This window comes from Bos taurus, chromosome 10, assembly GCF_002263795.3.
Source record: "Bos taurus isolate L1 Dominette 01449 registration number 42190680 breed Hereford chromosome 10, ARS-UCD2.0, whole genome shotgun sequence".
Classification (NCBI taxonomy): Eukaryota; Metazoa; Chordata; class Mammalia; order Artiodactyla; family Bovidae; genus Bos; species Bos taurus.
Window position 1 is genome coordinate 11,935,827 of NC_037337.1, and position 25,660 is coordinate 11,961,486.

At 39.3% G+C, this 25,660-nt stretch overlaps 1 protein-coding gene across 1 annotated transcript; it reads right to left on the bottom strand.

Annotated features, from left to right (window-relative positions):
- Positions 1 to 737: 737 nt before the first annotated feature.
- Positions 738 to 25,660, bottom strand: MTFMT (mitochondrial methionyl-tRNA formyltransferase). Its single transcript, NM_001166523.3, has 9 exons — positions 25,429 to 25,660; positions 23,291 to 23,500; positions 19,129 to 19,251; positions 17,379 to 17,481; positions 16,218 to 16,293; positions 9,675 to 9,766; positions 2,647 to 2,725; positions 1,686 to 1,768; positions 738 to 1,154 (listed from the first exon to the last, which is right to left on the bottom strand). Exons 1-9 carry the CDS (start codon positions 25,647 to 25,649, stop codon positions 969 to 971), a joined length of 1,173 nt encoding a protein of 390 aa, NP_001159995.1. The 5' UTR covers positions 25,650 to 25,660; the 3' UTR covers positions 738 to 968.

Below are 25,660 nucleotides of genomic sequence, written 5' to 3' on the forward strand. Positions count from 1 at the left end.
CCAAAAAAACCAAAACGTAACACAGAAGCAATACTATAACAAATTCAATAAAAACTTTAAAAATGGTTCACGTTTTTGAAAAACTCTTTAAAAACTACAATGTTTACACAACCTGGTTTGCTTTGGAGAGTCCTGTTGATACCTGTCATCCGGGTATCCTTTTAGTTATAAACATGTCCTAATAGAGATGACCAATTATCTGATCATGCTATCAATAAGTGTTGCTGAATTAATGACTGCAGAAGAATTTTAACTGATATAATCTAGGCAGGAAAAGCTGATAATATAAAGGCTTAAAAAAATTCAACAGCTGGCCACCTCACCTCCCTTCCTCCAGAGAAGTGCCTGACTCTCCTGGACACAGAGAAGATGAGTCTGTACAGGCCAGCTGATCAACAACTTTTACTGCACAAGCATGTTGAAGAATGTTACTATATTCCTACTTTAAGGAAATCTAGGTGTAAAATGTGAATTTACAGAGATTATAACATATTATGAATGTTAATGAGTTGGTAGGAACTAGATGGTAGATAAATGTAAAGATCTGACTTTACTCCCTGTTAAAAATCCGAAATGTAGACTGAATACTGCTGAAATGCTAACATGGTCAGAGGGGACATATGATTTTAAAAATTTAATAGATGCACTTTTTTAAAAGAAACTCTCTTCAGTATATACACATACCAGTTAGTTGTACTCACTGTCAGGTAAAGATACAGTCTGATGAGTCTGATATTATAAATAAAAATTTAATTTAAAACTTCTCTTTTTATTCAAACAGAAAAAGCTATTTTTAACTGTTAGACGGAAAATGCAAAGTGAGGTAATTCACCTTTTTGACAATAATCTTCCCTTTCAACGGCATCAAATTCTTTGAAAGTCAAGATAATTCCTTGTAAATAAGGCTTCTAACAAATTACAAGTATATAGTAGGTTCTTGTCCATCTTCTTCCAAAGTACTTGGTGCACTATTGCATAGCAACAATTTTTTTTTTCTGCTTCTTCTTTGGTGGAAGTCTGAGAGTCTGAAATCTGCATTGGCTTGGTTGAGCTTGGGAATTTTTCTGGTACCAGGGGTGCAAATATCCATTGTAGAAGTCAGTAGCTGTTAGTGTTTTCTTGAGCATCACTGATCGAACACCAATCCAGTCATCCTAAAGGGCAAAAGCAAACAGTGAAAATGCAGTGCTGGCAAAACTGGTGGTAAATTTTGACTTATAAAACTTTTAACACACACACAAAAAACAAACAAACAAATCTTTCAACATCCAGGCTGCAAATGGCACTAATAACATAAATGATGGGCTTTCCTGGTGGCTCAGTGGTAAAGAATCCACCTGCCAATGCAGGAGATGCTGTTCCATCCCTGGGTTGGGAAGATCCCCTGGAGAAGGAAATGGCACCCCACTCCAGTATTCTTGCCTGGGAAATCCCATGGACAGAGGAGCCTGGCAGGCTCTAGTCCATGGGGTCGCAAAAGAGTTGGACATGACTTAGCAACTGAACAACAACACAGTTACTGAATCATTTTTCATTGTCTGAGCAATAGTAACACCTTGGTAAAACTTCATCACAATCTGATGGACAGTCGGTTAGTTAAGTGATGACCTAACCAAAAATGACAAATGATATAAACTATAAACTCAAAAGAAGCGTAATAACGTGAAACTAAAGGAAAAGTGTACCTTGCAACAAACCAGCAGTATTTGTGACTGTTTGTGGTATATTACTGATCCTGGAATAACAGCTTGTCCTGTTAATTTTGAATCTAAAGAAAGAGAAGGAGGAAAACAGGGATATGAGAGAGAGAATAAATAATTAGACAACTTCATAGTGCTTCTTAAAAATCAAAGGAAACATTCTGCAAGACAGTACTAATACTGGAGAGCACATATCTGCTGATGCCCTGACTGTAACCCAAAGCTTACAAGAGAATCATGGTGCTCTGTGTGTATCTTGAACCCAATGGGAACCTTTCCATACACATAAGCAGCTATTAGTCCTTTACTCAGTGTCCCGGAGATCAACCTAAAATGTTGAACCTAGAAGTTTTGACCATTTGGGTGAAATAACTAGTTTGCAGTGGAGAGATATACAAGGAAACTTAGGATCTAAGCTGGGCCCTCTATCCATGACCAAACAAATCCCAATTCCTAGATCCCTGGGTAACTCTGACACCCTCTGAACTACACCAGCTCCCTCTGTGGCTCACATTCCTTCAGTCTACCAGGATGGGAGGACACGAACGGGCCTCTGAATGGACCAGATCATGAAATGCTCCACCCTGGCCTAAGATTCTCACCGAGCTGCCCAGAGATTTTCATTATGATATTCATCAGAATGAAATTAACCTAATCATTCTGCATTCCCTGAAAACCTTAAGAGAGGAAATCACAGAGCTTAATGTGGGATAGTAACACTGGTATCTACTTCTCAGTTTCTTACAATGGTTAAGAGAGGAAATACATGTGAATGGACACTGCAAAGAATAACATTACAAATGAATGTAAAGTATTACAATTACTGAGCTGAAACAAACTGAAAGAATCCTTATTTTTAGTAAATGTGACTCATGGTAAAAGAGACACATTTTCAAATGGACTATACTGAAAACATTTTCCATGACAGCTATTCAAAAGTAAGTACCACTGAGGATTGAATTATCAACTTCTACCAAATCCAGAAGTTTAATGGTATTATCCATCCAGAGTGTCTGCAACGGAATCTGCAAATAAAATGAAAGAAGAATTAAAAAAAACACTCAATCCCCAACACTTTTCAATTATTATTTTGTGTTAATCTGGCCTGACTTCTCTCCCAATTACAGTGGAACTGGGAACTCAGTCTCTAAACCTTATGAAACAGAACATAACATGACCCTCTGCATCAGCCCTAGGGATTTACAAGATCTTAAAATTAAACACCATTTTTAATCAGTGTATATCTTTATTAATATTTCTAGTTAAAAATCATGCTCATTATAAAAATGCAAGCATTACAACCATTAATGTTAAAAAATTAGAAAATGAATAATTTTCTTAAGCATCACTGATCGAACACCAATCCAGTCATCCTACAAGACAAAAGAAAAACAGTGAAAATGCAGTGCTGGCAAAACTGGTGGTAAATTTTTGCTTATAAAACTTTTATCACAGGAAAAAAAATTTTTTTCACTAAATCCAGGCTGCAAATGGCACTAAGTAACATAAATGATGAGCAGTTCAGTCTCATCGGGTTTTTCAAGGACTGACTGCAGTTCAGTCCTCACATTCATAGACAAGGAAAGTGAGGCCCAGAGGTTACCTCCCATCCCGAGAGGTAACCACCGTTAGTAGCCTGATGTGTATGTCCTTGTATTTTTTCTACACATATAATTATCACAAAAATCTAAAACATAGTGTTTGACAAGGATTTTTTTTTTCTACTTAACCATAAACTGGACAAATTTTCATCAGTACACACTTATCTATTTCACTCTTTTATCTGCTGGACAATATTCCATTTTATAAAATGTACCATAATTTATGCAACCAATGCCTTTATGATAGACATTTCATAACATATTACAAAATTACAAAAAAACTTCAAATGTGATAAGTAGCCTGGCATATATATCTTTGAGGACTTTTATATTTCTGGAGAATAGTCTGTTGTTGTTGTTTAATAGATTTATTCATTTGGCTGCACTGGGTCTGTAGTTGTAGCATATGAACTCTTAGTTGCGGCATGTGGGAGCTAGTTCCCCAAGCAGGGTTTGAGCCCAGGGCTCCCACTGGACCACCAGGGAAGTCCCAATAGCTGTTTTTTTAAGTGGACCACTTAAAAAACATCAACATTTTACTGTTAAACAATCTTCATAAGAGAAAAAAATGACAGTCTACTTCTGTTTATGATTAATGAGCCTAAGGAGTAGTGCATATCTACGTGCACTTGCACATTTTATTTCTTAGGCCTGTTTATGCCCTTTGCTCATTAAAAAAAAAACTGAGTTGTTCATCTCATTAATTCATGAAACACTTTTATATTTTTAGGAAATTAGCTCTTTAGTTCTCAGATGTATTATGAATATTTTTCTAGTTTGTTGACTGTTAATATTGGGTAATTTTTCCCATGCATAAGTTTTTTATTTTATTAAGTTGTATTTATTAGCCTTTTCTCTCATGACTTCATTGGTACATATCATGCTTAAAAAGGCCTATCCACATTTATCAAATATTACAAAATTATCCAACTATGCTTTTTCCCAGTTCTTTTTGGTTTCATTTTGATCCATTTAGATTTTATTCTGATTTTAAAAGATGAGACTTGAAGGCTCCCTTTCTTTTGGCTAACCAGCCATCCCAACACTATATATTGGATAATCCATCTTGCCTTTCCCCACAGTGAGATGCTACTTTTATTAGACTTTGATTTAAATAGGCTAACAGAAATTAACATACACCAGGAAAATAAGTTCTTTCTAATTTCTGAAGTAAATAAACTAATTTGCAGACTGCAGTTCAGTCCTCTATTTCATAGATAAGGAAAGTGGGGCCCAGAGAAATGCACCCGTTTCCCCCCGTTTAGACACAGTTGGTTAATGGCAGAGCCAAGGACCAGAATCTACATTTTCTCATTCTCAGCTCAGGGCTCTTTTCATGGCCACCTCAACAGGACATTTAACTTTCAGAATAAGATAGGTTGTTTCAAAGATGTGAATGGTTAAATCAGAGAATTAAACACATTTGAAGAAAAGTATTCACAACTTTATCTATGTCATATTTTGGTATAATATCCTCTTCTATAATTTGCTGACTGATTCTTCTTTCACCAGCTTCCAGTAAGTCATGAAATGATTTTCATGTGTGTAACCTTTTCTCTTTCAAAGAACTCTATAAAGACTTCTGACACACGTTTACTGACTGAAAATCGTTTATATTTACAGAGGGCTACAAATACAATATAAGTACAGAATTAGAATATACAGTACTTGTTCTTGGGGAGGTAAAGCTCATCTTCACCTTAGCATCAGAGCACTACAGAAAGGAAAGGGATAGTAAGAATACAGTCATTTCTGTGTTCACTATCATTACTGTCAAAATCATACGTTGGCATGGATTTAAATTGACAGTTTATCTCCTTTCATCTTGACAGCTGTGGACCTGCTCATTAATCTCATTTTACAGGTAAAATGCAGAAGCTCAGAGAAGTTAAGAATCTTGTTCTTCATTAATACACAGCAGCTCTAGGAATCAAATTTCACTTTCTGGTTGCAAGATAAGCATTCCTTCTGTTATAGGGAGGAAAGGTCAATTGCAGAAGATAAGCATTATTATGTAGTGTTTAACTGTTTTAACTTTTGGGGGAGCTGTCAAACTGTTCTCTAAAGCAGCTGCCCCATTTTACGTTTCCACCAACAATGAATGAGGGTTCCAAATTTCTCCACGTCCTCATCAACCCTGATTATGTTTGTTTGTTTTTTTTAAATTACAGCAATTCTAGTAAGTGTGAAGTGGTGTCTCAGTATAGTTTTGATTTGCATTTCCCTAATGACTAATGACATTGACTATCTCTTTATATGCTTAGTGGCCAATTATATATTTTCTTAGGATAAATGTCTATGTAAATCCTTTGCTGATTTTCTTATCATGTTATTAGATCTTTGCTAATAATCTTAACCTTTTTGCTATGAGAGTTCTTTGTTCTTTATATATACTGGTTACTAGACTCTCATCAGATATATGATTTGCACATATTTTCTTTTATTATGTAGGTTGTCTTTTCATTTTCTTGTTAGTGTTCTTTTAAATTTTGAAATCCAATTTCTCTGTTTTTAGTTTGTTGCTTATTCTTCAGGCATTATATCTAAGAACCACTGCATACTTCAAGGTCATGAAGATATACTAATATATCTTCTTCTAAGAGTTTTCATAGTTTTAGCTCTTACATTTAGGTTTCTGATCCATACTGAGCTCATTTTTATATGTAGTGTGAGGTAGGGATCCAAATCCATTTTATTCTGAATATCCAGTTGTCCAAGCACCATGTGGTAAAAAGACTATTCTTTCTCCATCAAATTGTCTTGGAATCCTTATCACAAATCATGTGACCATATATGTATGGGTTTATTTCTAGACTCTCAATTCTATCCAATTGAGCTTTATGTCTATCTTTTTCAGTATCACATTGCCTTGATTTTTGTAGCTTTGTAGTAAGTTGTAAAATCAGGAACTATTAGTCCTTCAATTTTGTTCTTTTTCAAGATTTTCTGTCTATTCTGGACCTCTTGGGATTCCATATGAGTTTTAGGATAAACTTGTCCATTTTTGCAAAGAAGTCAAGTAGGATTTCTATAGGAAATGTGTTGAGTTTGTAGATCAATTTGGGCAACAGTGCCATCTTAACAATATTAAATCTTCTTATTCGCAAACACAGAGGTCTTTCCATTTACTTAGGAATTCCTTGCTGTTTATTAGCTCTATTTGTTTTGGAGGGGGGTTGTTTGCTGCTGCTGCTGCTGCTAAGTCACTTCGGTCGTGTCCGACTCTGTGCAACCCCATAGACAGCAGCCCACCAGGCTCCCCCGTCCCTGGGATTCTCCAGGCAAGAACACTGGAGTGGGTTGCCATTTCCTTCTCCAATGCATGAAAGTGAAAAGTGAAGTCACACTCAGGTGTCCGACTCCCAGCAACCCCATGGACTGCAGCCTACCAGGCTCCTCCGTCCATGGGACTTTCCAGGCAAAAGTACTGGAGTGGGTTGCCATTGCCTTCTCCGTTGGAGGGCAGAGTCTTTATAATTTTCTATATATAATATTATAGACATAGTTTTACATTGTTCCTTTTTTTTCTTGTCTAATTACTCTGGCTATAACCTCCAGTACAATATTGAATACAAGTGGTGAGTTGTTGTAAGGCAGAAATCAACACAACACTGTAAAGCAATTATCCTCCAATTAAAAACAAAAATTTTTTAAAAAGCAGTGAGAGTGGAGATCTTTATCTTGTTCCTGATCTTAGAGGGAACAATTTCAATCTTCTGCCATTAAATATGATGTTGACTTTGGGTTGTTTTTTTTTTTTTGGTAGATATTCTTTACCAGTTTGAGGAAGTTCCTATTTATTCTTAGTCTGTTGAATATTTTTATCATGAAAAGACATTGGATTTTTCAAATGCCTTTTCTATATCTACGCAGACAGTTATGCGGTTTTTGTCCTTTACTCTATTAATACGGTGTATTACGTTGATTTTTCTATGCTGAACCGACCTTGTATTCCTGGGCTACATTGCACGTAACCAAGGTGTATAATCCTTTTCTATATGTTGTTTGACTCAGTTGGTTAATTCTATTAAGGATTTTTGCCTCTATGTTAATAAGGGCTATTGATCTGTAGTTTTCTTTTTTGGTAAATCTTTATCTGATTTAGCTTACTTGAGTTTTGTATTAGCTGCTCCCTCTGCCTGGAACGCTCTTTTCCTGATCTGGGCATGACTTTCTCCTTATTGTTTTTCAGACCTCAGCTTAAATGTCAGTTCAGAGTGGCCTTCCCCAAACAGATATCCAATCTAAAATAGCCACCAGTGAATCTATCACATTATCTTCCATTAATTTTCACTGAAGAGCTTATCACACTATCTGATATTATCCTTATTTATTTGCTTATTTGTTTTTGCTTTCCCACATCACCTCTAACACCTAGAACAATGCCTGGCACATAATAGGATTTCAATAAATTTTTTTTTTAATGAATGAATAATAGTAGGTATCAGATACTGTACTAGATGCTTTATATACAATATGTCATTCTAATTTTCAAATGAACTAACTCAATCTCAGAAGTTAAATAACTTTCTCAAGTCTACAAAGCTAGGAAGTAGCAGAGAGAAGCTGGAATCCAGCTCTGTCTGGTTCTAAAGTCAATGTTCCTTTCCCTAATGCCATTCTATTACAGCGGGAAAAGTACAGGGTTTGAAGTCAGGCAGATCTGACTTCAGTTCAAAACCTGACTCTCACTAACAATGTGACCGTCAGCAACATTCAATAGCCATTCATTGAGCATCTACTTTAAGCCTCAATTTGTCAACTTAAAATGGGATAATACCCATAACATAAGGTTGTAATCCTCACTGAAGAACTGGGCATGTTACAGATATTCAAAGGAGTTCTCCATTTTAACCAACAAAAGTAGTCCATTAAAAACCCCAAACTTGGGACTTCCCTGGTGGTCCAGTGGTTGAGAATCTGCTTGCCAATGCAGGAGACACAGGTTCAATCCCTGGTCCAGGAAGATCCCACACGCTCCAGGGCAACTAGCCCCATGCCCCGTAACTATGGAGCCCACTCTCCAGAGCCCAGGACCTGGGACTACTGAGCCTGAATGTAGCAACTCCTGAAGCCCACGTGCCCTAGAGCCTGTGCCATGCAACAAGAGAAGCCACCACAATGAGAAGCCTCAACTAGAGAGGAGACCCTGTTCGCCTCAAGTAAGAAAGCCCATGCACAGCAACAAAGACTCAGTGAAGCCAAAAAATAAACTAAAAAATAAAAAAGTTAAAAAAGATTCTATTAAAAAATGAATGTCGGATATACAAAAGAATTAAAATAGGGACTCAAACAGATATTTGTACATCCACATTCATACCTGCATTATTCACATTAGCTAAAACGTGGAAACAAATGGCCATCAAGAGACGAATGGATAAACAAAATGTGCTACATATATATACAATGGAATGTTATTCAGCCCTAAAAAGAATGACATTTTGATACATGGTACAACATGAATGAAACAACATAATGAAAACATTATGCTAAGTGAGATAAGCCAGGCACAAACGGACACATATTGTATGATTCTACTTATATGAGGTGCCTATGATAGGCATCGGAGAACGCAATGGCACCCCACTCCAGTACTCTTGCCTGGAAAATCCCATGGATGGAGGAGCCTGGTAGGCTGCAGTCCATGGGGTTGCGAAGAGTTGGACACGACTGAGCGACTTCACTTTCACTTTTCACTTTCATGCACTGGAGAAGGAAATGGCAACCCACTCCACTGTTCTTGCCTGGAGAATCCCAGGGATGGGGGAGCCTGGTGGGCTGCCATCTATGGGGTCACAAAGACAGCACGGACACGACTATGGACATGACTGAAGCGACTTAGCAGCAGCAGCAGCAGCATGATAGGCATATTCACAAACAGAAAGTGGAATAGTGATTACCAGGGATGGCGGGATGGGTAGAATGGGGAGTTGTTATTTAATGGTTATAGAGTTTCAGTTTGAGATGAAGAAAAAGTTCATTTAGAAATTAATTTCAGGGACCTCCCTGGTAGTCCAGTGATTAAAAATCTGCCTGCCAATGCAGGGGACACAGGTTCCGTCCCCGGTCCAAGAAGATCCCACACGCTGAGGAGCAGCTGAGCCTGCAAGCCGCAACTACCAAGCTCACATGCTTCAACTACTTTAGTCCGTGCACCTAGAGCCCAAGCTCTACAACGAGAGAAGCCACTGCGATGAGAAGCCCATGCAGTCAAAAATAAAATACTTAATTAAATGAAAAAATGAATTTCAGGATCCTTAGGTTGTGTTTATGAGATTTATTCCTAAATAAAAATACTTTAAAAGTGAATTACAACACACACACACATATACACACACAATTAGGTAAAACTGCAATTTGACTTCCAACTTACTATATTTCCAACAGCACGATAAAGTCTGAATATCTGCTCTGAAGTTTGTTCCTCCCATTTTATACAGCTGGTAGCAGCAGAAATCTTAGGGGCTGTGAGAGAAAACCAATGGCAAGAATGAGTATCAGGTCAATGACCATAAATTGGTAATTATTGATACAGAATGACAGAGAGAATGATCTGAATGATAGAAAATTCATCATATTATTTTCTCAACTTCTGTATGTTTTACATTTTCCACATATATACACATACATATGTGTATATATATATACATACACGTATATACATAATAAATAAAAGTACTAGAAGAAAACATTCCCTGGGTTGGGAAGATTCCCTGGAGGAAAGCATGGCAACCCACTCCAGTATTCTTATCTGGAGAATCCCCATGGACAGATGAACCTGGCAGGCTACAGTCCATGGGGTGGCAAAGAGTTGGACCCAACCGAGTGACTAAGCACAGAAGAAAGCATGGGTAAATTTCTTTATAACGTAGGAACAGAAAAAGTTCTTTTATGATTCAAAGTCCAGAAGCAATTAAAGAATGATAAATGTGACTACATAAAAAACTTTTGTAAGACAAAAAGAAATGCCACAAATAAAGCCAGGAGACAAATGACAAACAAGGTATTTGCAATTTATATCATAGTATTTTATATTTACATATATTGAATGAGAGATGTATCTATTTAATAAATATAAGTATTTACATATAAGTATTATATATATATGTGTTACTTATATTTAAATTATATTTAGGAGTACTTTGTATCTATTATATAGATTTATTTCTATCTATTACACAAAGTACTCCTAAAAACTGAGACAAAAGAAACCAAAAATTGGATTGAAAAATGGCAAAAGATATAATAGACTCTTCTCAGAAAAAAAAAAAAATGCAAATAGTCCTTAAACACGAAAAGTTCCTCAACCTTACTCAAGGAGTAATGTGAATTAAAACTACTCCAAGACACAATTTCTTATCTCTTAGATTAGGAGGTAACTATGCATAAAGTTATTCATAGTAGCATTACTGGAAATAGTAAATGATTAAAAATAATCCAAATGTCCACCAATAAGGGGGCCTGTTGATTACACTATAATTTTTCCAAACAAATGAGAACTATACTGCCATAAAAAACACGAAAACTTCTTATTGATAGATGATCACCAGCATACACTATAAAGTGAAAAAAAGAAAGAATCAGAAGAGTGTATATTTTAAGCCATCCTTTGTGGAATAAAAAAGAAAAAAAATCAGTTTTAAAGTATGTGTTTTTGCTTATTTTTATAAAGGAAACAACTAACAGGCTAAATCAGAAACTAACAGTTCTAGAGGGAGAGAAACAGGATCCAAGGAGATAGGAATGGGATGGAAGACTTCTCTGTGTAACCTTTCCAAGTGCTTTTAACTCTGAATCATGTAAATGTTTCAAATATTCAAAACTAAGATTTAGTTGTAAAAAGGAAAAAGGCAACCCTGAAAAATAAAACCAAACTGAAACAAAGAAACTTAACTAAATAATCTAATATCAACCTAGATAACAAAGCCACATGGAAAAAATAATTATCTCCAGTAAGTTTTGAACCCAGTACTCTGACTATATACTTTAGAAGGATATATTTTAAGGACGGAAAAAAAAAAAAATTGTAGATCTTAACTCTTACTTAGTACTTAAATTTTTCACAGTAATATTGTTGTTGCAATTTTGAAATTATTTTATGCACAGCAAATAAAAAATGGTACAGAATTGATTTTAAAAGTTTTTTTGTGTGTAAGAGAAAATACAAGAAAAATCCTGTACTTTAAAATTTGAATTAGAAACAGTATCAACTCAAATATCTTAAAAAATATATAACACCTAGCCTTTTCTGATACCTCATTTTGGAACACATCATGGTATCAGATGGCTTCTAAATACTGCTCCCCAGCTAAAATGAACAAGGGAGAGATGGCTGATTCCAACATGGGGCACAGAATTTATAAGGTGAGCCTGGGGCATCTTGTGAAAAAACAAGGAAGCACTCAAAAACTATTTTGAGGGTGGGGAGTTATCAAAAGGATGCAGGAGCCAACTTTACGAGGCTACCATTGGCCAAATTTGGGACAGCTTGAGCAGCACAAAGCATTAGGAATGTGATTAACTATAAAACACAATAAATAAAAATCCATAAATCAAATGATACAAAAATTCACTTGCCATCATAACTGAAGGTGATTATGGTGCCAACTCCCTATTTTAAAAATTGATAATTACACAAAGAATTAAGAAATTATTCTGCCCTTCTAGGATGAATTAAAATTCACCCCCAATTAATGAGGAAAAGCTCTTTACAGAATAATGCCAACCATTAAATATAAAAGGAACTGGAAAATAACCATTTTGGTTTTCATTGAAATAATTCATTGAAGGAAGGCGCATCAGTCCCTGCTGAAATTGTGAAAGGTTGTTGCTGTTTAGTTGCTCATTCACGTTCAACTTGTTGCAACCCCATGTACTGCAGCCTGCCAAGCTCCTCTGTCCACAGAATTTTCCAGGCAAGAATACAGGAGTGGTTTACCATTTTCTCCTCCAGGGGATCTTCCTGACCCAGGGATCGAACCCGTGTCTCTGCATCTCCTGCACTGTAGGCAGATTCTTTACTGCTGAGCCTCTAGGAAACCAGATATCTGCACGGTTATCAAAGTATTACCCCACAGATTACCTGTCATTTGCAAAGGGAGAAACATGGCTTTACAGTAGAAAGATCTGGTGGTCACCATCTCAACCAAGTGATCAAACTTAGCTTCACTAGCTTTGATGCAACCTAGTATTCGACACGCTACAACTGCAGCGACAGAGGCAGAGACTTCCCCACGTGCATGTATGTGCTCAGTCATGTTCAATTCCAGAGACTTCCCCAAGTACATCCTCCAAACAGTTTTAAATTCTGAGTCATGAAAATGTCTCACATATTCAAGAAATAAAATTAAATCACAAGTTAAAATAAAAAGCAACACAAGGTTAAAAACAAACTGAAACAAATATCACTGGAACACAGTATCATCTATGAAATTCTCTTTCCATAACTTTAAGCCTGAATCTAATCAAGTGTTGAGAACTTCTGATTTACAGGAACTTTCAGGGCTAGAAAAACTAAACACTGAACTAAATCCTGAAAGGAAACAGACAACTGGCCTGGTCTCTTCAAAAAGTTAATGACATAGAAAAAAAGCAGTGGAGGAATTACTCTAAAGAAACTAAAGAGACACACAACTCACCGTAACTGGATCCTAGTCTGAAAAAAATACAGCTATAAAATGTTTTTAGACAGAAAAATTTAAATATGGATTGGCTATGTTCACTTTTCCTAGGAGATGTATGTTAAAATATTGAGGGATGAAAAGTTATAATGCATACTTCCAAATGGTATGTGCTAAGTCGCTTCAGTCATGTCCAACTCTTCGTGACCCTATGGACCACAGCCAACCAGGCTCCTCTGTCCATGGGGCTCTTCAGGCAAGAATACTGGAGTGGGTTGCCATACCCTCCTCCAGGGGATCTTCCCAACCCAGGGATCGAACCCATGTTTTTTCACTTCTCCTACTTTGGCAGGCAGGTTCTTTACCACCAGTGCCACCTGGGAAGACCCCAAATGGTATAGCAGAAATTAAAATATATATACTATATAAACATATACACATATATATAAAGAAAATATGACGAGAGACAGAGACTTTACAAGGTGAACAAACATTAGTAATTGTTGACTCTGGGTTAAACAGGTATTCACTGTCTTTCAACTTACCTTTGTGTTTAGTACTTTTCAATAAAAAGAATAGAAGAAATTGTTTTAATCTTTCATAAGGCAACCAGTAACGCTGAAGAAGCTGAAGTTGAACGGTTCTATGAAGATCTACAAGACCTTTTAGAACTAACACCCAAAAAACATGTCCTTTTCATTATAGGGGACTGGAATGCAAAAGTAGAAAGTCAAGAAACACCTGGGGTAACAGGCAAATTTGGCCTTGGAGTATGGAATGAAGCAGGACAAAGGCTAATGGAGTTTTGCCAAGAGAACACACTGGTCATAGCAAACACCCTCTTCCAACAACACAAGAGAAGACTCTACACATGGACATCAGCAGATGGTCAACAGTGAAATCAGACTGATTATATTCTTTGCAGCCAAAGATGGAGAAGCCCTATACAGTCAGCAAAAACAAGACCGGGAGCTGACTGTGGCTCAGATCCTGAAATCCTTATTGCCAAATTCAGACTGAAATTGAAGAAAGTAGGGAAAACCACTAGACCATTCAAGTATGATCTAAATCAAATCCCTTATGATTATACAGTGGAAGTGAAAAATAGATTTAAGGGACTAGATCTGATAGAGTGCCTGATGAACTATGGACTGAGGTTCATGACATTGTACAGGAGACAGGGATCAAGATCATCCCCATGGAAAAGAAATGCAAAAAAGCAAAATGGCTGTATGGGGAGCCCTTACAAATAGCTGTGAAAAGAAGAGAAGTGAAAAGCAAAGGAGAAAGGAAAGATATAAGCATCTGAATGCAGAGTTCCAAAGAACAGCAAGAAGAGATAAGAAAGCCTTCCTCAGCGATCAATGCAAAGAAATAGAGGAAAACAACAGAGTGGGAAAGACTAGAGATCTCTTCAAGAAAATTAGAGATACCAAGGGAACACTTCATGCAAAGATGGGCTCGATAAAGGACAGAAATGGTATGGACCTAACAGAAGCAGAAGATATTAAGAAGAGGTGGCAAGAATACACAGAAGAACTGTACAAAAAAGATCTTCACAACCCAGATAATCACAATGGTATGATCTAGAGCCAGACATCCTGGAATGTGAAGTCAAGTGGGCCTTAGAAAGCATCACTACGAACAAAGCTAGTGAAGGTGATGGAATTCCAGTTGAGCTATTTCAAATCCTGAAAGATAATGCTATGAAAGTGCTGTACTCAATATGCCAGCAAATTTGGAAAACTCAGCAGTGGCCACAGGACTGGAAAAGGTCAGTTTTCATTCCAATCCCAAAGAAAGGCAATGCCAAAGAATGCTCAAACTACTACACAATTGCACTCATCTCACACGCTAGTAAAGTAATGCCTAAAATTCTCCAAGCCAGGCTTCAGCAATACGTGAACTATAAACTTCCAGATGTTCAAGCTGGTTTTAAAAAAGGTAGAGGAACCAGAGATCAAATTGCCAACATCTGCTGGATCATCGAAAAAGCAAGAGAGTTCCAGAAAAACATCTATTTCTGCTTTATTGACTATACCAAAGCCTTTGACTGTGTGGATCACAAGAAACTGTGGAAAATTCTGAAAGAAACAGGAATACCAGACCACATGACCTGCCTCTTGAGAAACCTATATGCAGGTCAGGAAGCAACAGTTACAACTGGACATGGAACAACAGACTGGTTCCAAATAGGAAAAGGAGTACGTCAGGGCTGTATATTGTCACCCTGCTTATTTAACTTCTATGCAAAGTACATCATGAGAAACGCTGGGCTGGAAGAAGCACAAGCTGGAATCAAGATTGCCGGGAGAAATATCAATAACCTCAGATATGCAGATGACACTGCCCTAATGGCAGAAAGTGAAGAGGAACTAAAAAGCCTCTTGATGAGAGTGAAAGAGGAGAGTGAAAAAGTTGGCTTAAAGCTCAACATTCAGAAAACTAAGATCATGGCATCTGGTCCCATCACTTCATGGCAAATAGATGCGGAAACAGTGGAAACAGTGTCAGACTTTATTTTGGGGGGCTCCAAAATCACTGCAAATGGTGACTGCAGCCATGAAATTAAAAGACGCTTACTCCTTGGAAGGAAAGTTATGACCAACCTAGATAGCATATTCAAAAGCAGAGACATTACTTTGCCAACAAAGGTCCATCTAGTCAAGGCTATGGTTTTTCCAGTGGTCGTGTATGGATGTGAGAGTTGGACTATGAAGAAAGCTGAGCACTGAAGAACTGATGCTTTTGAACTGTGGTGTTGGAGAAGACTCTTGAGAGTCCCTTGGACTGCAAGGAGATCCAACCAGTCCATCCTAAAGGAGATCAGTCCTGGGTGTTCATTGGAAGGACTGATACTATAGCTGAAACTCCAATACTTTGGCCGCCTCATGCGAAGAGTTGACTCATTGGAAAAGACTCTGATGCTGGGAGGGATTGGGGGCAGGAGGAGAAGGGGACAACAGACGATGAGATGGCTGGATGGCATCACCGACTCAATGGACATGAGTTTGGGTCAACTCTGGGAGTTGGTGATGGACAGGGAGGCCTGGCGTGCTGCAGTCCATGGGGTCGCAAAGAGTCGGACACTGAGAGACTGAACTGAACTGAAGGCTACATATGAAGAGGGAGAAAGATCCCTTACCGATCATTCTCTGGAAACAGACCTGCCAGTGGTCACTCGATCTTAGTCAAATTAAGGGAAATGTACAGTGAGGAAGTCAGAGGGCTCAGATGCCAATCACAACAAGCAAAACCTCAGGAAAGATGTAAGAGTCTGGGCCATCTGCACTTACCATGTGTCACCCCCTCGGCTGGCTGCTGTCTTCCATTATTCAAACTTTCAGGCAAATTTTTCAAAACTGAAATAAGCTTTAAAAAAAAGAGAGAGAAATATATTCAAGATGAAAAGAACAAAAACAGAAATACATTACAACTCAGTACCATGAAATTGGGGTCAGGCAATAAATCGGCTTAAGCCGTGACGAGCCATCTACTTGGTGGGGTCTCAGTGGAGCTCTTGCTTCTCTGCAGGCTACAGGCCACCGATTTCCTTTCTGAGAATGCTGAGCCCTGACTGGCCATTAGAACAGCCTGAGCTCAGCTAACCACACTCCCACTCTATATGAAGGAAAGCTGTGGAGATTTAAACAGAGTGTACTCTGGAGTCACAGAGTTCTGGATCAAATCCCAGTTCCACTGCCTACTAGCTGTGTCTCTGTGGAAAAACTGTTTCACGTGTCTGTGACCTTCAAGGTCATCATCTATAAAACAGTTGAAAAAGGTTTGTTGGAAAGGTAAAAAAAAAAAAAGGACATAAGAGCATCTATAATAGTATACAACAACAGTATCTAATACAGTCCTTGGCACACAAGCCAGTGCTCCATAAATGACAGACACTACCATAACAGCATTTCCGAGGGGAGTGCCTAGAATGGAAAGCACCATCTATAAACCAGGGGAGAACGTTTTCCTCTACAGAAAGTTTAGTTCAGATGAAAATCACTAATTGGGTCATTAAGCAGTTACTCAGACAGATTGAATGAAAAAGTCCCAGAGTTCATTTACAGCAAGGGGGTCAGCAGAATTCCAAAATACATGGATGCAGACGACTGGAACATAGGTACAAAAGTGGGAGGAAAGCTGTGACTCACTTAGGAAATGCTCCTGGTCCAGTTTGACAGGGATGAATGGTATGTCCCTGAGACTAAGAGTGAAACTGGAAGAATAGTCTAAAAGCCTCTCCATGGAATGCGGTAGATCATATAAAATCACATATTTCATTCAAAAGCCTTGATTAAGTACCTCCTTTGTGTAAATGTTCAAAGACTTCTAAGCTGATTTTTAGGAAGCCAGGGATAAAAATCATTTTTTTTAAATGAGTCTAAAATTATATATCATAAAAGTGTTCTTTTCATCATAAACACTTTGGAAACAAGCAGGGGGATATTGTGTACCATGTTGGCACCCAGTCTTGACAGCACTGCTTCCAATTCCTTTGAGGTGCTCTTGGGTGGCACAGGAACCGTCTCCTGTTTGAGGATTGGACCTACATCAAACCTACCAAGAAAATTAAAAGCAAATAGTAACATGATCACTGACTATTTCTTAAGATCAATATGTCTATCTACATGAGTGTTTACATACCACAAGGATAGTTTTTGTTTATTTTTTAGGCCACATGTATGACTTGTGGGATCTTAGTTCCCTGACCAGGGACTGAACCTGGGCCCCCTGTGGTGGAAGCGCAGAACCCTAACCACTGGACTGCCAGGGAAGTAGTTTAACCATGGCCATGAATATGACTGTTAGCCATCGGCAAGTGAGAAATGTGAGTTTGAAAGAAGGGTGAGCAACATTAGCATGTTACTAATATCACTTGAGTTTATTATTAACTAGAGAGTTTAAGCCTATTAACTTTTCACCATTTTCTGTGTTTTCATCTGCTTTACTCTTAAGTACCATTTTCTGGTCATATAGGCCATATATGGAGTCAATATTTGAGCTTAACAAAATTAAATTCTAATACAGTCATTTTAGTAAACTATTAAAATCCATAAAATTAAAAAAGAAAGAAAGAAGGGAGAGCAAATCTGGCCTATATTTAGATTTTATTTTTTCCCAAAGGAAAAAAGTATAAAGTTGCACATCAGGGATTTAATTAAAACCACAAATAATTCTACCATTAGTAATAAATAGTATGAGAAAGTCTCTATTTACATAATGAAAGCACAAAGCAAAGAATTTATTTTCCAAGGAAGTATAATTAAGGAATTTATAATCATTCCTTTCAATATCTCCTTCCTCAAAGGACAGGAGTTTTGCCTGAATTATAATCAATAGTGATTACAAGTGGGTGCAAATGTATTTGCATTGCCACAAGTCTTGAATTTTATATCAAGCTCTGCAAATATTGGCTATCAACTTCTATTAGAAATATATTTTGTTTTAAATATGTAACTCTGTAGTCTGTTAAACTCTTTTTTACCTATAAGCTTTAGTAAAATGCTTATTATGAAAAGTTACAAACATTCCAAAAACAGAATGAAGAGTCTAAGGAATCCCCATACACACCATCACTCAGATTTGAGAACTACCAAAGTTTCACCACTCTTGTTTCATCTGACCCTTCCCTCTTTTTTTTTTTTTTTGGAAGTTAAAGCAAATCCCAGATATTGACTTATTCTTGTGAACTTGTGAACTTGTGAATTTTTCTTTTCTCTGAAGACATTAGGTGATAACAGGCAGAGTATTAAGATACTCTCCTGGTACAATTTAAAATAACTGTTTTTTAGATTGTAGGTATGATTTAAGAAATTAAATATTAAAGACAATTATATAACACATTGGTATACAACGTATTACTTCAGATTCCAAAAAAATTTTGACCATAAAAACCAAGGTCAGCAGAAAACTGAGATTGTGACAACCAATATGCAAAAATCCATCTTTCACTTATAAATGTCATTTACAGAAATCCAGCTGTTAATAACATTATTTCATTAACAAGTATAAAGAGACACTGTGTAAATTCTAAAACACATATGTTTTATGTTACAAACCAGGAAGAAACAGAAGAAAAAAGCATCCTGGAGTTAGAGAAATTAGTGATTAGCACCCACTTATCCACCTCCCCTTTCCCTCAGGCAGAATGACATCAACATCCAAAACTCACAAAAAGTCTCAGGACAAGAAAATATGCTCTACCTTCTGGGTTTAATTTGCATAATCGTTACTCCAGCAATTGTGTCTCCATGCAGGATGGTGTGGATTATAGGGGCTGGACCACGCCACCTCGGAAGGCAACTGGGATGGACATTCAAGATGCCGCTGAGTTAGAAAAGACAGAAATTAGTGTGAAAGTGGGCTTTTTCACCATTTAGTTTACTGCTGCATATATGTGGGCTCAATCGCTTCAGTGTTTCGGACTCTGTGAGACCCCGTGGACTATAGCCCATCAGGCTCCTCTGTCCATGGGATTCTCCACATAAGAATACTGGAGTGGGTTGCTGTGCCCTCCTCCAGGGGATCTTCCCGACCCAGGGATCAAACCTGCAGCTTCTGCACTGCAGGCGAATTCTTTACCGCTGGGCCACCGGGGAAGCCCCTTAGTTTACTGCTACCTAAACTAATATGCTATTTTTCATCATTAAACGTTGCCAGAAAATTTGAAAAACAGTTAAATCTAGTCTCAAACCAACTAAAGCAGGAGTCAGAGCTAAGTACACTCTCTTGCCATAAGAGACCCATGAAACTCAATAACAGAGCAAGAACTATTCATTGTTCCAAAGATGTTCCACAACAGCTTGTGACATCTGGGAGTTTTTAAATAAACATATATAATGTGTTTTCTTACTATATGAGAAGAACCACTCAAACCAGCTGTGCATCTCATGGACAATGTAAAATTATATTTTTAGTCAAATTACATAATTACCCTCAATTTACTAAATTTTTATATAGAGTTCCTAAAACAAGCTTCTTAGATCCCCACTGAATGATTTATTCACCATTGGTGTGTATCCCAATACGCTTTTCACCCATAAATAAGCAATTTTAATAATTTACTAATCTGCCATTAGTTTGGAGAAGGCAATGGCACCCCACTCCTGTACTCTTGCCTGGAAAATCCCATGGATGGAGGAGCCTGGTGGGCTGCAGTCCATGGGGTCGCTAAGAGTCAGACACGACTGAGCGACTTCACTTTTACTTTTCACTTTCATGCATTGGAGAAGGAAATGGCAACCCACTCCAGTGTTCTTGCCTGGAGAATCCCAGGGACGGGGGAGCCTGTTGGGCTGCCGTCTATGGGGTCGCACAGAGTCGGACACGACTGAAGCAACTTAGCAGCAGCAGCAGCAGCAGCCATTAGTTTAATGATGTTTCCATCAGCATGAGTATGCACTTGAGAGTATGTGTGTGTATATATATATCAGTTCAGTTCAGTTCAGTCGCTCAGTCGTGTCCGACTCTTTGCAACCCCATGAATCACAGCACGCCAGGCCTCCCTGTCCATATATATAGACGCACATATATACACATATATATATAAAGTGAAAGTGAACGTCACTCAGCTGTGTCGGACTCTTTGTAACCACATGGAATACTCCATGGAATTCTCCAAGCCAGAATACTAGAGAGGATAGCCATTCCGTTCTCCAGGGGATCTTCCCAACCCAGGGATTGAACCCAGGTCTCCTGCATTGCAGGCAGACTCTTTACCAACTGAGCCACCAGGGAAGCCCCTATATATATGAGCCTCCTATATTCTAAATTCCACTGTTCAGCCCAGTCTCATTCATCCATCAAATATTTACTAAGTACAACTCATGTCCTGGCACTAAGTACTGGGGATATAAGCAATAATGAATCCAACAGGAAGAAAAAAAAAAAAAGGACTGGATTTTTACTATGAGCAAGATGGAAAACCACCGGAGAACTTTGAGCAGAGTGACATGACTGACTTACACTTTAAAAGGATCGTGTGGTGTTGGGTGGTCAAAGACTGAGAGGGCCCAAGACAGAAGTGAAGACCACTTAGGAGGTTATGCAGTACAAGAGCCAAGAGTGGTGGCCACAGAAGTGATGAGAGGCCGTCATTCTAGGCAGATTTCAAAGGCAGAGCTGACAGAACTTCCCGACGAATTGGATGTGTGGTGTGAGATAAGGAATTAACAATAATGCCGAGGTTTTGGGTCTTGAAGGCTGGAGTTGCCATGTGCTGAAATGAAGATTTTGGGAAGGATCAGGCTTTGGGGTGAAAGGTTCAGGATACCTTAAGTGTAAGGTGCCTCTCAGACATCCAGCAGAGCTGCAGAGAAGGCAGTGTGTACCAGGGGCCTCGAGTTCAGACAGAGATCTGAATTGGAGGGACAAATTTAGGAACTGTCGGCATATATACAGAACTTAAATGAGGGTGGGTGAGAGCCCATAGACAGTGATAAAGGGCATCATACATTTTAACACTTCATGCCAGTAATGTTAATTAATCTTCCCATGTGACTTGAAATGTCAGTATGAGAACTGACATGTAAGACAATTTAGATTACTATGGCATGTTTTTCATTTTCAGCTGTGCATTTGACTTGGCTTTTTTTGCCATTTGGCTTTGTGCAAATATTGAAATCTCAATGACTGCATACTTCATAATTGAGATGGACACAACTGAGCAACTGAACTGAACTGGAAATGGAATGGACTGGTTCCAAATCGGGAAAGGAGTATGACAAGGCTATAGTTGTCACCCTGCTTATTTAACTTATATGCAGAGTACACCATGAGAAATGCCAGGCTGGATGAAGCACAAACTGGAATCAAGATTGCCAGGAGAAATATCAATAAGCTGATAAGCAGAAGACACCACCTTCATGGCAGAAAGAGAAGAACTAAAGAGCCTCTTGATGAAAGTGAAAGAGGAGAGTGAAAAAGTTGGCTTAAAACTCAACATTCAAAAAACGAAGATCAGGATATCCAGTCCTATCACTTCATGGCAAATAGATGGGGAAACAATGGAAACAGAGACAGACTTTATTTTGGGGAGCTCCAAAATCACTGCAGATGGTGACTGCAGCCATGAAATTCAAAGATGCCTACTCCTTGGAAAAAAAGCTATGACCAACCTAGACAGCATATTAAAAAGCAGAGACATTACCTTGCCAACAAAGGTCTGTCTAGTCAAAGCTATGGCTTTTCCAGCAGTCACGTATGTATGTGACAGCTGGACCATAAAGAAAGCTGAGCACTGAAGAATTGATGCTTCTTTGAACTGTGGTGTTGGAGAAGACTCTTGAGAGTCCCTTGGACTGAAAGGAGATCCAACCAGTCCATCCTAAAGGAAATCAGTCCTGAATATTCATTGGAAGGACTGATGCTGAAACTGAAGCTCCAATACTTGGCCACCTGATGCAAAGTATTGCAAAGAACTGACTCACTGGAAAAAAAAAACCCTGATGCTAGGAAGGATTGAAGAGGGGAGGAGAAGGGGACGACAGAGGATGAGATGGTTGGATGGCATCACTGACTCAGACATGAGTCTGAGCAAACTCTGGGAGACAGTGAAGGACAGGGAAGCCCAGTGTGCTGCAGTCCATGGGGTTGCAAAAAGTTGGACATTACTGAGCGACTGAACTGAACTGATCAAATTACTGTGCAGTGTATCTTAAAAATATGGGAACACAGAGAGGATTTCAGGGGTGTTTGGAGCCAGTGCTTACTGACTCATGAAACCAATCATAGCATCTCCTCCAGTGTTAGCTGAATAATGGATCTCCAAGGATGTTTATGTCCTAATCCCCAGAACCTGTGAATATGTTACCTTACCCATTTTGTAGATACAGTTAAGGTAAAGACCTCGAGATAGAGAGATTATCCTGGATTATCCAGTGGGTCCAATCTAATCACATGAATTCTTAAAAGCAGGGAACCTTCCCTAGCTGAAGGTCAGAAAGTGATAATGGAATGGAGAGATGTGAAGTGAAAAAGACTTGATCTTCCATCGCTGGCTTTGAAGATAGAGGAAGGGCACCACGGGCCAAAGAAAGTTGGTGGCCTCTAGAAGCTGGAAGGGGCAAAGGAGTGGATTCTCCGCTAGAGATTCCAGAAAAGAATGAAGCCCTGCTAACACTCTGATTTTAACCTCCTGAGCCATAGGTAGACTCCCAACCTACAGAACTACCAGGCAATAAACTTGTGTCGTTTTGAGCCACAAAACAAAACAATTCAGGCCACTAATGAAATCTTGTACTTGATAAGAAAATACTGAACCAAGCAGAATTAGAGTTCAAGTCACACTGTACTGCACTTTAGATACCAGGTCCAATATACAAAGGCCAAGGTCTGTGCACTGTATTTCCTTACAAATAAAACTTACTAGGGAAATTTAAGAATAAAAGCCTCACTCAAAAGTCGGCCAAATGATGCTACCACGCCAACATCGTATTCTCCAGATCCCACATCTGGCCACTCATACACTGGAAGCTGAGACTGGACAGCATATTGCTTCACTGGCAGTCCTTTTGGTGATGGGGAGGGCACTGTGACCACCTCCAACTTCTCAATTAACTCTTCCTCTTTGTTTTCCCTAAGGTGGAAAGATTAGAAGAAAATATGACAGGGTTAAGACAATGACGGAATGTTAAACTACTTCATACATTTCTAAGGCATTTTTCTGATTAATTCACGAAGCACTCAAGGGTAAAGGTTAAAACTAGTGCAACTGAGAGACTAAAGTTTGGTTTATTTATTTAATTTTAATTGTTTAAATTCAAAGAGCCGCAAGTGGCTACTGGCTACTGTTTGGACTGTTACGGTTCTAGAAATTTCCTGTGCACACTGAAACACATACAGTAGACATTTTACACAACTGGAATATTATATATACTGTCCTGTATTTTGTTTTTTTCTCTAACACTGTATGATATTATGTGAGTCTTTTTTAAAAAAATGGTTAAGCATACATTTGCTTATGTATGCATCAAACATTTCTAGAATAAGAAACTGAAGAGAAGAATTGGGAACTGAAGAGAACGAGAAGGAAGGAACTGACTTTTCATTGTGTGTCTTCTAAATTTTTTGAATTTTCTTTTTTTACTATAACCACATTATTCAAACAATATTTTAAAAATATATATGTATGTATATATATATTTCTATGTACATACACACACACCCCATGGGCATCATTCCATGACACTGTATGTAGCACCACCTGCTGCATAGTATTCCAGTGCCAGGGGCTGTTCATTTACTTGGCAGGTATTGCATCAAATGTTAAGGAGTTATGAGAAAAGAAGTAGACAGGAGGGCCCAGAACAGAAAGTGCAGGAGTACTGGGGCCGCCAAGTGAAGCACCAGCAGAAGCATCAGGACACATGCAGTGAGAGCCGCAGGAGACCACACAAGGAAAGCCGCATGCAGAGAGTGCGTTACAGACAGTGTCCAAAGGGAGCACGTGTGAAGGGAGTGTGTCAGGGTGTGTTACAGAGCGGAGTGTGCGGACCGGGAATACAAGGGCATTCGTGAAGGAGTCAACGTGAGGGTCTGCTGGGAAGTACTTGCAGGGAAGACGTGATGGAGGGAGATGACAGAACTGAGTCTGGGGTGCATGGGGAAAACAAGGAATGGGGAAACAAAACATGCAGACTAGGGGAAAGGAGGCAAAGCAGTGTATGTGGGGACAGCCACCACATACCATGGACCTTCCGGACAGGCTAGATCTCAAATAATTCTCCCCGCTAGGAATCACAATTTGTTGAATTTTAGAAATACTAAATGTAGGGAATTTCCTAGGCTTGATTGAATCAAGCCCAGGCTTGATTCCTGGCCGGGGAAGTAGGATCCCCCTGCGGAATAAATATTAAATGTATAACTAAGAGTTCTGGTTTATAAATTTATTCATTGGAAAAGCAGTTCGCTTTTGGACTATGTCTTCGTTTCAGTCCCAGAAAACTGGATCCGGTTGTATACAGGGAGGAGATGGGTAGTCAAAGTGTAAGGCAAGCGTGTGCAGAGAGATGCCTGTGTCTAGTAAGAAGCCCAAAGGATTAGAGGGTACAAATAATATTGAGTAGGAGTAGGAGCGAGTGGAAAGGGGAGGTCTTTGAAGTCGGACCCCATCTTAGTCCCAGCCTGCTCAGCTGATGACCTTGGACAATCTCTTAACCTCTCTGGGCCACGGTTTCCATGCAAAGGGGGCAGGGAGGTGGTGGGACAAGACAGGTGATGCAGGTAAAGCAGGCAGCAAGGTCTCGACACCATGGAGTGCCATGTAGAGCTCAGAGCGCGTTAAGAGTCGGGGGCGTGTAGATCGGCTGGGCGGGACCAGGCGGGCCCAAGGACTGCCGAAGGGGGCGGCGCACCTTCCGGGCGCCCGAGACGCCGGGATCTGGGCTCACGCTCCTCCCGCTCATCTGCTTTTCCCGACAAGAAGCCCAAATCCTCGAGGCCGGCCGCAGAGTTTCCACAGCTGCGCCCTCAACACCCGGGCCTCCCAATCCCCGGCCCCGGTACCTGGCGGCGTGCAGCGCCCGCAGCGTTTCGCGGGCGAACTGGTCATTGCCGAAAAAGAGCACCCTCCAAGGCGGCTTCTCGCGGACTCGAGCGCCCTGGCCGTCCTCCCAGCCAGGGGACGCGCTCAGCCTGGCCAGCGCTCGCCAGCGTGGGTTCGACCTCCGGCCCGCGCCGCCCCCGACTGGCAGGTGCCCGCAGCAGCACCGCAGCAGCACCCTCATCTCTTCCGCGG